The sequence below is a fragment of the Fundulus heteroclitus genome, chromosome 20 (assembly GCF_011125445.2).
Source record: "Fundulus heteroclitus isolate FHET01 chromosome 20, MU-UCD_Fhet_4.1, whole genome shotgun sequence".
In the NCBI taxonomy this organism is placed as follows: Eukaryota; Metazoa; Chordata; class Actinopteri; order Cyprinodontiformes; family Fundulidae; genus Fundulus; species Fundulus heteroclitus.
Genome location: NC_046380.1, coordinates 45,422,633 through 45,438,260, shown reverse-complemented (window position 1 = coordinate 45,438,260; position 15,628 = coordinate 45,422,633). Strand labels below are relative to the sequence as shown.

The 15,628-nt window shown below is 41.8% G+C and overlaps 1 protein-coding gene across 1 annotated transcript in view; it reads right to left on the bottom strand.

Annotated features, from left to right (window-relative positions):
- The window catches only part of LOC105933711 (Krueppel-like factor 15), a 30,708-nt gene extending 17,253 nt beyond the window's left edge, over nucleotides 1–13,455 (bottom strand). Inside the window, exons 1-2 of the mRNA XM_021321942.2 lie at nucleotides 13,229–13,455; nucleotides 8,793–10,234 (exon numbers count right to left, since the gene is read on the bottom strand). Coding sequence (XP_021177617.2) covers nucleotides 8,793–10,021 — 1,229 coding nt within the window. The 5' untranslated portion in view covers nucleotides 10,022–10,234; nucleotides 13,229–13,455. The remainder of the gene's footprint in view (nucleotides 1–8,792; nucleotides 10,235–13,228) is intronic.
- Nucleotides 13,456–15,628: the final 2,173 nt, after the last annotated feature.

Genomic DNA, 15,628 nt, shown 5'->3' with positions numbered 1-15,628 from the left:
GCTGAAGCACAACCAACGTGCGGAACGCCAGGGGAAGAAACAGGCGCACGACAACGCCAGAGGGAAGAAACAGGCGTACGGAAATGCCAGAGGGACAAATAGGCATACGAAAACGCCAGAGGGAAGAAACAGGCATACGGAAACACCAGAGGGAAGGAACGCCGGGGCGTGAGGGAAACGTCGGGGCGCGTGGTAAACTATACGCCAGGGAACAGAGAAATCTAAAACACCAGGGAACGGAGGGCGTCCTAACACGCCAGGGGACAGAGAGCGTCCTAACACGCCGGGAAACAAAGTAATCTAAACACCAGGAAACTGAGGGCGTCCTAACACGCCAGGAACAGAGAAACGTAAACATCAGGGAATGGAGGGCGTCCTAACACGCCAGGGAACAGAAGGCGTCCTAACACGACAGGGAACAGAGGGCGTCCTAACACGCCGGGGACACAATGAATCTAAAGACTAGGAAATGGAGGGCATCCTAACACGCCAGGGGAACCAGAAAATATCCCAAAATACTAGGGAACAAAGGGCGTACTAACACAGCAGGAACAGATAAATCCAAAATTCTAGGGAACGGAGGGGGTCAAAACATGCCAGGGGACAGAGGGTGCGCTGGGCAGCAACAGGCCAGGTGCGCCTGAGGGCACAGCCAGTGACACGGAAGCACCGGAGGGCTCAGGCGGCGGCTTGCGTACGCTGGGCAGCAACAGGCCGGGTGCGCCAGAGGGCACAGATGGCGACGCAGGTGCACCGGAGGGCTCTGGCGGCAACTAAACACCGGGGAAAACAGAGGAACTAGGAGGAATCAGGAGAACCAGAACAGGGAAGCCGGAACAAAACAGTAACTACGGAGGGCGAGAGAAAACAAAAACTAACCTAACCAGGGCGAACCAAAATAGAGAACACAAGGGAAGTGAAGAGCGTATGAAAACGCTGCAATAACTCAGGAACTAGGATAATACGGAAACTAGGAGATGCTAGGATACTTGGAAACCCTGGAGAAACAAGAGAGCTGGGATAACTCAGGAGTACTAGAACAGGGAAACCAAGAGAGCCAGAACCAGACTAAATCAAGGAGCGTTAAATAGCGCAGGGACCTTAAAGAGTGCAGGGACTTTAAAGAGCGCAGGAACCCATACAGCACAGGAACCCATAAAGCACAGGAACCCATACACGTAGAGACTAATGGATGAAACAGAAACTAGAGAAATAAACACAGAACTCAGACAGAACTACAGGGCTAAGACCGGAACTACAAGGCTAGACCAGCACTACAGGGCTAGACCGGAACTACAGGACTGAGTAAAACTAAAGCAAGAGCTAAAAAATAGAAACTAAAAAATAAAGCAGGACTACAAAACAAAGCAAGACCGAAACTAAAGAACTCTAAGAAATCTAAGAAGCACTGAAATACTCCAAAACTGCTAAGTAACTCAAAACTAGAGGGTGAAAAAAAAATAACTCAAAACTAAGACAGAAACTAGGGAACTTGGACAGAAACTAGAAGACTAACTAGAACTAAAAACAGGACTAGAAAGTTAAAGCAAATCTAGAAAATCAAAACTAAACTAGGAAACTAAAGATCTAAGGCAGGAACATGAGAACGCTGGGCAGCGTGGGAGGCAGGAAACAGAGCCAAAGGCGGGACTTCGCATACTGCGATACCGACGGAGCTGAACCAGAGGCAGACGACAGAGGCCGAGCAGATCTTGAGACGGAGGCACCCACGGAGATCTCGAGCAGCGCGCACACACAGAGTTGGACTTTGAGAGTTCATTGTACGATGGTGGATGACATGAGGAACCAGAGTCTATTACCAGGCGGAGTTGTAGGGTGTAGAAGCTGGCCGGCAGGAGTGGTGAGACTGACCAGGAAGTAATATTTCAGCTGATGACTGGAGACCAGGACGGAACACAGGAGTCGGGAACTTGAGACCAAGGCAGAGCGCCGGAGCTGGTGACTTGAGACGACTGCAGAGCGCCGGAGCTGGTGGCTGGAGACCAAGGCAGAGCGCCGGAGCTGGTGGCTGGAGACCAAGGCAGAGCGCCTGAGCCGACGAACCCTAGACTGCGGGCTGAGCTGGAACGGAGTCTCTGGTGGTGAACTGAGCTGGAACAGAGTTACTGGCTGTGGACTTAACAGGAGTTAAACCTTTACGGACCGGCGAGCAAGAGCAGACTGAGGTGAGTAGATATAGTGGTGAGAGCAGGTGGAAACAGTCCGAGGTTAATTGCAGCCTGAGAGGTGAAACGCTGGGCTGGGAAGGGAGGAGGCAGGAAAGCTCAGAATGCAGCCTATCAGCTGCATCCTGACATTATAACTTTAATATGCAATGTATTATTGATATTAGCAGTTGCAAATAACAATTGTTGTATTATTGTTTTAAATAACAGCAGTTAGATTATATTATACAGTATGCTTCTGATTTACATTTTTATGATGATAAAGAGACATAGTTGTTTAGTTTTCTTTATGATTTTGGGACAGTTCTCTCAAATATGAACACCACGATCCCTTGAAAAGTTCCTGTTGGAGACTTTCTCTCTAATGCCACTCTCTCCACCAATCCGAGAGGAAACACCGCAGCACATATCACCACAGTAACAAAGCTGGGATGATCTTAAAATGACCTAACACTGAACAATAAAATCATTGACCACAGAAGTGTCATCAAGATCACAAAACACCTCAAAATCTGACGGTACCGAAACTAAAGACCATTCCAAATACCAAAAGTGCTTCCTCTTAGAATGGTTGAAATAATGGCAAATGTGTAGTTGCAGGAAAATGGAGATGAGACTCTTAAACTCTTTATTAAACATTGTATCAGTACAAGTCATGCTAACTGATAACTTGTACTGACTTGACTAATGTTCAATACATGGCAGAATCAAATACAGTATTCTTCACCAGTTTGCACTGTTGAGAACAGCTGATCAGCGGTCAAGTATAACCCTGGAGCAGAGGGCATCAGTCACAAGCATTCATAAACACACAGACACAGAGCAGAGAGTGAAAGAGGTAAGACACCAGCAACCTTTTCCCCCTGTTTTTACACAGAGCAAACTCTAGATGAGAGTGCCAAAGTTGTGCAGCTGTCAAATCCCCCCATGAGGGGTTGAGGCTGGCGCCATGTGACTCCTGTCCACATGCTCTGTCCCAGTTCTGGTTTACTTCCACAGAGACACCCCAGTTATTCCTGCACATCATGGATATCATCCAATATGTTAAAACATTTTGTCAAAAGTCTGCTCACATCTCTCCAATTAGTCTGCGTTAACAGCTACCATGAGCACTTCAACTGTGTGGCAATGAAAACAAAACAGGATGGTTGTTCTTCTTGGCTAATCTGTTACAAGTAACAGGGAGCTAGGCAGTAAGTGACTGAAACATTGCCATCTTCACAAAGATAGCAGTCTTGCAACCATCATAGCCTAATAACGGCATTTGATTTCTAAAAATGATGTCATACTGACACAAAAAAACATGCAATCGCTCCTGGCAAAGATTTGTCAAAAGCTTCAAAAGAATTCCTCTTTTACTGGAGGGGCACAATTTCACAGTTAACCATTTTATAAAACACGCCTTTAATTCAAGAAACTGTTGTGTAATGACTAAGAAATCCTTTGTGAAGTAAATATTGTTTTAAACAAAATTAGTGCTGGCACAATTATTGGTAGCCTAACAATCCTGTCCATTTTTTTAACTAAAATCTTTTTTAATGTAAACTTTTTATTTTAAAGCTGATCAGAATTCAAAAGAACCTCTAATTAGTAGCCATTAGGGATAGGTCAATTAAATAGATACTGTACCGATACCCAGTACCTGAGATTCAATACAGGTACTCAACTGTACCTATTTTTGGTCCTTTTGTGTGTGTTTATGTGATGATAATCTTAATTAATTTAAAAAAAAAATCTCGTAAGTTTTCAATTTAACATATTTATTATTCAGTATGAAGCTGGCGGTACCACATGGTATTGCAACTTCCTATTTATATAAATAGGAAGTGGGATGGTTGGCTAAATGGTGCCAGTTTCCGTGGGAGGCCAGATTGTTTGCTGGTCTCATGCTGTGCTCGTACGTATTTGGTTTTTGGTGAGTGAATGTTTTAAGTGTTTTAAATATTATGGGGTGTGCATATTTTTTTTTTTTTTTATTTATAATTTTTCAACAGCAATATACATCAATAACACAATATACAGTATGTATTAATAGCTGTATACTAGTTTTTTGTTTGTTTGCTTGATAGTTTTGTTTGCTTTTATTCAAACTGCTTGATTTACATACATGCCCATGTTATGTTGGGGTTTATGTAAAAAAGAATAAACAGACAAAAAAAGTACATCGGACAATTGAGTCTGCAGTTAACCATTAAGACTTTATGTAGCTGGTTACTGTTCTACGGTATAGTGCGCATTTTAAAGGATCATCTGGGAACCTAAGTTCTAAAATCAACGGACTGTGATCTGAAATAACTATGCTACCGTAATTGCATGCTTTAACATTATAAAGAGTTTTTTTGTCAACATGAATATGTTTGATGTACTGATGAAAACAAGGAATATTGTTTGGTCAAAGGAGTAAGATATTGGCAAATATCAACAGCACCATAGTTCTGTAAAAAAAAGTCTGTAAAACTTGTGTTGCTTTTGGGGGTGGAAAATGTTTTGTTGATGATCGATCAAGCACATGGTCCATCACCAAATTCATAATCCCACCGAGTATTAAATAATGGCTAAAGCAATTCAGCAAAAATGTATGATCATCCCAGTTTGGAGCATTTGTGTTCGCCAAAATAAGAGGATTATTGAATAATGAACCGATCACAATTACGGATCGACCATTAGAATTTGCTATAAATGGGGTGTTTTTGTAAATGAGAATTAATGTTCTTGTTGCCTTAATATTAAATTTAGAATCAAAAATGTGTTCAACCCAACTCTTTAATTTTTGGTGATCTGAATTTTTAAGGTGTGTCTATAGGTGAGTCAATATTTCAGCCCACTATTACCAAATATTGTAAAATCAACTGGTCCAAAATAGTCGATATAAAATGATAAAAGAACAAAAGGTAAACAAAAACACACATCCCCACCCCTTGTGCTGTCCCCAATCGACAGGCACAGATTCCCTGGAGCTTCTCTACTTATTTTGGGAGATCCATTTGCAGCACTGAGATCCCAAAAAAATAGTAATGTTAGTCTACACCAGCGGTTACCAAACTGTTTTCCCTTCTGTGTCCCAACTGGGTTGACGCACCCCCAATCTTTGAAAAAAAAAATAAAAATTGCAGTTGCAGTTACAATAACACAACCATCACCTGGAGCCAGAAAAAGAAACCACACAGGCCACCTGAAATGTCTGTGAAGCAGAGACCATCCAGGTGGATTCACAGACTAAAGTCTGATAATCTACCAGTGTGTGTGATCTCACTTTATTTATTTCATGTACCAGCTTCTAAACCTGAGTCTGACTCACAATTTACTTCACAAAATAGAAGCACAAAGACGTTTAATTTGATTTGTATCCCATGACAAGCGAGGGGGAAAGAGAACACTTTGGCTAGAGCATAGAGTAACAATAACAGAGTGCTCCATAAAGCTGTTATTAATCATAGAAATAAAAAGTTATTTCCTGATTGTTTAACAGCGGTTACGTTCTGCAGGTAAACACACCCATGGCAACACACCTCAGCTCCCCGCAGCCCCACCGCCAGTTGCAGGTTTCCCTGTTCCCGTCTGAACGCGCGCTAAAACTGTATCTTTGAAATGAACTGCACCTGTCTGAATCACAATGAAAAGTATTACAGCTCTATGCGTGAGCATAGTCAAGAAACCGCGTCTACCACCAATTTTCCCACCAGCAGCAGCGGTGGCAGCAGCGGTGGGGACATGACATGCGCATCAATGCGTATATAGCTGGTTTAGAGTCACAGCACCGTGGGCAGCGCTATTAGTAGTCTCTACGCGATCGATAGAGAGAACGTGTCACTCAGTTTAATCTTGTAAATAAAACTTTCGGCCCAAATTAAATTTTTCCTCTACTGACGTAAATGACATAAAGTCAAGAGAGAGAAAGATACATTTTCTGAGTCCCGCTCGTTTTCTTCTCCTGGATCCGTTGCAATTCCTCTCTCTCTCTTGGTTCCTCTCCTCCTTCATCACTAACTTTGACTTTAGATGTCTCACCTGCCTGACAGTTTCCCCAATTTCAGCCAATTGAGCATATTTGCCAGAATGAATGAAGTAGAGACCACAAGCTAGGTGCTCATATACAGCACAATCAGGGCCGGATTATCCATAAGGGCCAGTGGGCCAGTGCCCAGGGGCACCAACCATGGGGGGGCACCACATGACACATGCTTTAAAAATATATTTTTCATAAATTGTGATATTATTTACTTGAAATTGTTGAAAGACCATGCATTATTTGTTTTGTGAACACTGATGTCACAATAATAATAAATGATAAATAAATCAAGATTTTTTTGATATCAACATTTTAAAATGAGATATTTGAATATTGCTCACTGCTCATATGCCTACATGTAGTTGTGTAAGTTAGTAAATAGTAAATTACATTACAGAAATCCCCTTGATTATGTCTGATGTTTTTGACCGGAGGACAGCATGGGTAAGGGGGGGGGGGGGGGTTTGAGGTATAGTGCCCAGGGGCACCACATTGTCTTAATACGGGCCTGAGCACAATGCGTAGAAGAAGATAACTTCTTCCGTATTTTATCTTAAAATGAATAGAACAAGAAGACTTTCTAAGTAAACAGATTTTCGTGTGAATACATTTTTATTACAAAGGAAATGTTTATTTAAACATCTTTATGGTGTAGGGAGAAAAAAAAACACTGTCAGACCGGCTTCACATTTTTCATCTTGCGCACCCCCTAGCAACAGCTCACGCACCCCACACTTTGGGAATCTCAACATATATATAAAAGCAGGGGAGAGCAACAGAGCTACAATGAATGGCTAACCGCAAAGCTAACCACTAACCTAGCCGCAAAGCTAACCGGATACATAAACACTAGAAGCGCACATGCACAGCCAGCAAGCAGAAACATAGAAGGAACGAGTACACACATTAGTGTTATGTGAGTGCGTCAGAATGATTGCCATGTGGGACAACCAATAGATAAGGCGATACCCCCATAACTTAAGGGAGACAGGGGCCTGAGTATATAAGGTCTATGGGTAAGAGCAGGAACAAAACTCTGACAGATCCATGCCCTTCGGACCAAACGGCAAAGATTGGTTAGATTTTTAGAAGCCTGCAGCTCCCACAGGGAATTATTTCTTTAACCTCGTTTTGTGAATACATATTTTATTAATTACTTTCAGGATGGAAGGATGATTTTTCCCAGTATAACAAAAAGTGTTTCTGAACAGGATTACCAGCTATAGCTTTGAAGCATCAGGTACATATTGGGCACTGGAGTCACTCATCGTTATCCATCAGCTCTAGAGGCTACAAAATCTCTTGCATCTTGTGGAGAGACGAATACCTTCGTCTCTCCGCGGAATGAGACTTGGGAGCTTTTTTGGGTATAGAAGTCTGTACCGGATACCTCCTTCCCGGAGCTCCTTCTTCACCTTGTTAAAAACAGCGTGGCATCTGTTCAGATCGGCACTGTAATCTGGGAAATTAAAAACATGCTTCCCTTTGAACTCCAAACGGCCCTTTTCTCTGGCAATACACCATATCAGCTCCTTATCCTGGTAGTAGTGGAGAAATACTTCAACTGGAGGTGTGTGCTATGGTTACATGTGAACCAAGCTTTTCAAAAACTAACACTCCAGGAGGGTTTGGGGTGAAACAAAGGATGAAGATGCGAGGAAGAGCTACCATGGAAGATGATCTAGTATGTTGCGAGCCTGTTTCACCTCTATATGCCATGAGACCTTGTAAGAGTGTATGTCATTATAAACTCTTACAGGAGATTGAAAAAATTAAGTGGACTAAAGCTGCAAATGAAAAATATGTTTTTAGCTGGAAAATACTTCCAGATCAACAAAAATGTGTTTTACCAAGCACAAAATAAAACTTCCTCCATCGCCACATGACTCAGACTTTTAGAAAACCTGTGGCTTGTGCTGAGCTGAGAAGAGACAGAATTAGGAAGGACCTGAGGAATAATCAAATATCCCTCTTTCTGTCCTGTAGGCCAAAGGTAGATGTACAAAGTCCTAAAAACAGGGGTCCAATAATTGCACCACCAGTGGTTTTGTAAGAACTGTAATTTCTTAACGTTGGGTTTTAACCCACTGTAGAAAGTTACTCAAACGCTTCAGTGAGCGAATATGTTGCTGCAATGCTGCCTTTTTTATGGGGGTTAGTAATCTCTGATTGTAGGATTACTAATGAACCTTACATTCAGAATGCCATCACATTGCTCTCATGCTAAACTTACAATTACAGTTCTTTCCAGACTCATGAAATGGGATGACATCCTTAATAAGCAGGTCAGCAAACATTATGATTCAAAGAGCCCTTTTTGCCCTAATTATTAATAAATGAAATTTGTCTAGCGCTGTATAATCTTTGTGAGCCTTTGAAAAACAAGCTCATTGAGTTGTATGAACACCTACTTTAACAAAACCTATTTGTTTTCTAGATAAATCAAAGAACTAAAATGTATATCTCATTTCAAGTTTTAGAACAAAGACAAGCATCAAACTTTTAAGATGCAACAATAACACCATTTACTTGAAGACATTTTCCAAATTGCACATACAGTCCTAGTGACTTCACATTGCCATTTACTGTGTACCCACCTCCATCCACAGCCTTGCCAGTTGCAGGCAAAAGGCTTTTCCCCGGTGTGTCTCCTTAGGTGGGCCTTCAGATGGCTGCTTTTTGTGTACATCTTGTTGCAGCCAGGAAAAGAGCATTTGTGCATTTTAATAAGATCTGCAACCGGATTCTTTTGAAACTTTTGACCTCCTATGAGAATTCCAGATCCCTGGCTGGAAGAGCTGTCACTGAGCCCAATAGGTTTGGCTGCGATGGGGACTGGTGCAATCCGTACAAACTTGGAGACACTAAAGCTGGGGGAAGGCAAAATGTGAGGCACCAGGGCAAAAGTCTGTCCTTGGATGTTGACCAATAACTGGGCAATTTTGATGTCTGGGGCTCGGGCAGGGTGTGAGGGCTGGGCCGATGGGGTAACTGGGTTCAATGTTGGCTCCTGCTTAACCTGAATGGGTTGAATATGTAGGATTACTGGCATCCCATTGCTATTTGTGGCCTTGTCTGCTAATGAAGGTTTATTGGTTGATGTTTTCTTGGCCTCTGTACCAGAGTCATGTGTTGGGTTAACCAATGCTGCTTTATCCACAGCAGCGGCAGCCATGGCTGGACTAGAAGTGCTGGCAGTGGGGACAGTTTGGTCTGAATACTTGGTCTCTAGCTCCAACTTAGGCCCAGAAGTGGAAGCCCTGCAACTCTCCAGACCCCCACTAAGATGAAAAGTTTCTTCTGGTTCAACCTCACACCCGTCATGTTTCATTGTCACCATCTCCATATTCTCCTCAAGGAATTCTTCAATCTCTTCCAATGTGGGCTGGAATGACCCTCTAAGTTGTTCTTCTGTCTCCACATTTGACCAAGTGAGGAAGTCAAAATGTTCACCCTTCACTGGCTCATGTTTAGAGGCATCATCGCTCCTTGAGCCCCATTGGAAGGGTGATAATGATACAGATGCAGCAGGCCTTGCAGAAGCACTGCTGGCACTTCCTAAGGAGGTCTGTGACAGCAGGTGGTCCAGGATGCTGTCCTGGCTTTCTGCACTGGAGTTGCTACTGCAGCTAGAGCTGAGCTCCTGGGAGTCCTGGCTGGAGCAGGAATGAGGGCTCGATAACACACTTACATCATCATCTGAAAATGGTGATGGAATCCCCTGGTAGGAGCCCAGGTCTGAGACCATGTCTAACTGCTGGTATGCCCGTGGGAAACAATTGTGTGGAAAGAAAGTCTCTCCACTCACTGGAGAGTTATCCACCATCCCTGGCAAGATCGCCTTTTCTGGCAGGATTTCTGGAGTCTATGTTTACAATGGCTTGCAAGAGAACTTGTCCTTGGAGTGGAGAGGTGTAGACCAAATAAATCCAAGTAAGCAAGGCCACCCTTCCCACTCTGGTTAGACCCTGAAACACCCAGAGTGGAAACGTAGCCGTCCAGGAAACAATCCAAGATGTTCAGGCTGGATACTGGATTTCTGCAAAGACATAAAACAACACCAAGGAAATGTGTTAAATCCAATCCTTTAAAAATCGACTGAAACAATATGAAAAAATAATTATCTTTTAGATTATTTAACGGCTAGTATTATGAGCTTTTTTTTTGGAAGCGCTGGCAGGTGTTCTGTAACATAAAACAAGCAACCCTTTCATCATATCATTACATTACTTTCTAAGGAAAAGTTGCATATATATTATACAAAACCTTTATGACAATACGGCACATAAATTAGAGTTTAGCTTAAGTTTTGTTACACAGCATTATGTAATCTTGTCATCTTTAGCTTCTTATAAAGGTTTATGTTCTCAGAACCAAAAAAAAAAAACTCCCAGGTTTTAGCAGGTAACTCACTAATCATTTAGGTATTGTTCTCAATAGTGAAGACTGGAAAACTTTTTGTTCAACCCGGTATGAAAAACCATGAAAATGAATTTGCTTTTTGTCTGTGCACTGTATTTGTACTGGTGGCGCTGCTCTGCTGGTGACTTAGACTCATGTGCTTCTACTGCTGCTGCTGTTTTATTGTTTTTATTTTATTTTTGCCTTTTTGGCAGCTTATTTTCTGGATTGATTGTGTATGTATATTTTGGAACACTATGGCATTATTTGCACAAAGACTGATTCTGGCGCTCATCATCTTAAAACTTCTGCATATGTGTCAAAACTAATTTGTCCCTTCATCAATCAGATAGTTAAATAAAGCAGGCATATAGTATCTTGTCATGCTTCTGATGCTCTGGTCTTAACTGCTGGTCTGATTAACTGGTTCACTTGCTGGATTGTATGTGTGAACGTGTCAGTGTTATTTTATGGATTAGCTTTTACCGAGCAATATCTGTTTACTTGTTTGTTTATTTCTTTAGTCTATTCAGATTGTTTTTATTGTTTGTAGTGTGTTTAATTGTTGAAGCAGCTTTGTTTCGTGTACAATGTCCAAGTCAAATTTCCCCATGGGGACAATAAAGTATACATCTATCTATCTACTGTATCCACAAATTTCTTCCTTTTTTGTACTTCAATCAAAAAGTAAATATTTCAGATCCCCAAACAAATGTTGACATCACACAAAGGTTACCTGATTAAATACAAAAACAGTTTTCAAACATTAATAGATGATGAGACAAGCTATCCAAACCAACCTGGCTCCTTTTGAAAATTGATTCCCCTGCATTGTAAATTCATCAATCTTTTTCATTTGAGCACCCGCCACACCCAAGCCTTACTATAGGTCAAGATACGTGTTCCACAACAGGAAGAAAATGTAAAAAATAGGAGAAATCCATACAGGAATTAAATCACTTTTATCTTTCCCTCCATTCGTTCGGCTTCAGTTCTTCTTTGACTTATGATGTTTTAGGACAAAACATGCTTTATTTTTAGTAAACATTTAGCTCTGTCCCTCATTTCTGAAGTGTATATCTCCATTTTCATATACTAAAAACTATTTGGACAGGAACAAAAAGACACATGACAGAAATATAGAACAAAAATAAGAGTTCATAAGAAATTCAGAGGGAGGGGAAAAAGGGAAACTATTACATGAATACACGGTTGCTCTGTGGTTTTATATTCGTATTAGCGTTTTGACCGTAACAAATTCACTATTCAAAAATCCAAGATTAGTTTTATCATATATTATATGATTATATTTGATGTGATAAATTATGAACAGTGAGACATGGTCACCTTTACCAAGACAGAGAGGACATTCTGATTTACTAAGGAAACCCATTTTGACTAGACAGACATCAAATTTAGCTTTTTGGGGTCGAAGAGAAAATGTCAATCCTTCAATATCATGAATTTCCCGAACAATTATTATCCAATATTTAATAGTTGGGCTAATTTCATTCAACCAATATCGGGTTATGCTTTTTTTGCTTGTAGTAAATATTTTTCTTTCTTTTTAAGTCCAGATGGAGGATTATGGAGGTATATTATACTGAAATTAAATTATAATTAAAGATCCAGTATAAAGTTGATTTTAGTTACAACTTCGATCCAGTAGGGAGCGGTTTAGGACATTCCCAGAATATGTTGAACAGATGTGGAGATTTATTATAACATTTTCTGCAGATCCTGTTCAGATATGCCAGTTTGGGATTTATATGGTTCACAAAGATACAAATAACCATATTCTACTTTTCCAGGTAAATTCAAGTGCTTCAAGATAACAAGCTGTGGTTAGAGGTAGGGGCTATCTTGTACTTTAGAGATCAACCTTAGATTGCCAGCTTCCACTGTGAAACCTAGCAGTGACAGTGTGCAGCAATATGGCTCCTCTCTATCACATTCCTATTAATGTCCTACAGTAGCCCTCGTAAATAGGTTGTTTTCCTAGAACTCTGAGCTTCAGTCATCTCTCCCCTCCCTCTTGCTATCTGTGCGTCCTTTCCAGGGGCCCCTGCATGGTGACCGAAAGTAAACCCGGACCACAGGAAGACAGGGAAAAACATACGGAAGAAAATAGAGCGCATGGGGCAACAGACAGCAGAGGGTGCAGCTCTGCTGCGTGTAGAGCTTGACAGGATCACCTGCTCTGCTTGTTTACAGGACACTAGGAGCCTGCATCAGTCTGATCGCTCTCCTTTACACAGAGAATGCTTCGGATTTTTGACGTCATTTTATTTTGAAGGCTGTATAAAAGTGCAAACTTTTTTTTTATCTCAAAGTAAACTCAAATATTCACTATTATTTTAAAATAGAAATGTTGCATTTGTAAAAGGAAGAAAAAAAGTATTTAGTTGTACAGTGAAAAGCTCCTTCAAAATGCGATGCGCTCCTCTGTATATGTGATGCGTATATATATCGGTAGTTTGGTCCATTATCAGATCTGTGCGTTCCTCCGCCGCGCAGCGCGCAGCGCGCAGCGCGCATCACCGCCTGAACGTAAACATGTTTTCATCCGGAGTGCTGCAGCATATGGCACCGAGAGAAAACGCTTCTCTCCGAAAGCTGGATCCATTCTTACCGTGCTCATGGTCCGTTGTAACGGGGGCTCGGAGAAGGTCGGTTTCATCTTCTGGATCTGATAATGAGATGTTTCTCTTTGCAAGATTTACCCTTGAGACACATCCACGCAGCGCTGCAGTCCGTCTGTCTGCTCTCTGCTTCCATGGAGTTGTACTATATGGCTGTCACATGACTGTAGTGAAAATGAGAGGCTCCCACTGAAGGCTCGTCCCCGCTCTGCGGCCCCATTGGTCGCCTGAGGAGGGGATGGAGGCGGGATGGGTGCTCCGTCACTCTGTTTCTGCTGCATGGGCGAACATGTGATCAGGAGCAGGATGCTTACTTATTACCTGAAAAATAACTCCAGAAGGAGAGCAGCAGAACTGGGTCAGCCACAGGAAAGCTGTGGAAAGCTACAGCACACGCCTTCATTTATGAAAAGATGCTCAGCTCCATTCCAATGTACCTGATCAGAATGAGCAAAGTGGAACATAAAAAAGCGACTGTTTCCTACTACAAAAACATAAATTCTCACTGAAAATAAGTATGAAAAAAAATCCAATATTCTATCTGAGTACGTTAGCTTAGTGGAGAATAACCCCATTTTAAGATTTTTTTTTTTAGCAAAATTGTTTTTATGGAATATCACATGGCACTGAAGCCCAATTCCTTTAATCACTGGACCCCGGGCTGCAGGATGACCAATGTTTATCTTGCCACCACACACAGTGAGCTCACTGTTGGAGAAATGCTGGAAAGATCATCTTGGGGTCACCACATTGCTATAAAAACCATTAGAATCCATCTTTATGTCAACTGGTTGCTTGGCAGGCATATCAGAAGAAAGACCTTCCTGTACTACCGTCACATGGTGGGACAGTGGGGCCCAGTTAACTAAACTCTTCTGGAACTTTAGATGAAACAGTTTGCTTTTGTCTGATTGCACTAAGATTGTGCATTGTGGCAACAAACACTCCAGGTGGGTTTCATTTGAAACAATAAATGGATATGCAAACACACACAGCTTGCCTACTGTTAAGTATGGTATATGATTTATGATGCTCTGGGCCCGTTTCTCCTTTTTGTTTTCTCCAAAAACTCCTGGGAATAGTGGAGAATAAAAAGAACTCTAGGTTTCTTTTTAGTACAGTTGCCAAACTTACTCAGAGTCATAGCTCTGTTGATCCACCAGTTTTTTTGTCCAGTCTGGCAATGTGGCAATAAGAATTGTGGTCTTAATCCCAAAAAGATTCCAACAGATTTTACTTTCACAAGTGGAGCCTTACTGCTTTTGCCATAATACTCCGCTTGATTTATATATGAAAGAAGCTTTATTAGAATTTATGCTGGGACTATATCATGTTAAATGGACACCGAAACAGGAAGGGAGAAGAGGTAAAAAAGGAGCAGATGAGATAAAATGCCCAAAAGGACCCCCGAACATAGGTGCCCAAGAGGGGCCATCACAGGCAAAGCTTCCTCCCACATCCAAGGGAAGAGCAGAGATGGGCCCCAAGAAACCCCTCAACAGCCCCAACACCGAAGCCCCCCATGAGCTGCAGGGAGGAGCCCGCGGGCTCCACCCACAACCAGCTACGCCGGAGCGGATCCAGCCATGGGCCCGGCCCAGGGACCCAGGGCCCAGGGCCCAGGGCCCAGGGACCCAGGGCCTGAGACTAAGAAAGTAGAGCACATCTCCCTAGTTTTAAAGTCCTCACACTGGCTCCCTGTATAGAGAATCAACTTTAAAATACTTCTGTTATTCTATAAATCACTGATGAGGGAAGTCCATTTAATGACTTAATGCTTTTTAATGAACTGCAGAAAACCCTGTGTTTGATTGTAGATAGCAGTGAAATAAGACTAAGTAAAAGCACACCAACCAAATGCTTATTCAACTCTTCTTTATTTCTCTCCTCTTACATCTCTGTGGAGCCATACATCTGTTTCTGCGCCACCTGCTGGCAACCTAATGAACACAACATTCCCCCTTTTCGTGTGATGAACATAGTTTAACAGGAGAATACCAACATTGATGTTTATATCTATTGTTGGAATAACAACTAGGAACAACTGCTGATGTTATGGTAAACTGAATGTAACCTTAGCAGTCGGCATCAATAATAGCAATAACAAATTCAACAGCGAATAATGCCAGTAACAAAAATATTCTCCAGTCATTAACTACAACAGATATAATAGCAACAGACATGCTCACCATTCCTTGGCAGCTTCATTAACATTTACCATCAGAAGTGAATTTAGTCTATTTCTGAGCCATTAACAAGCATCACTAAACATTTAGAAGGCTAACTTCAGTGTGCATGATGTAATCATGCAACCATCTTGGAGGATGTCTGAAGTGACCAGATGTAGTGTGTGTACCGTCAGTACAGGAAGGTCAGGTACAGTCATCAGC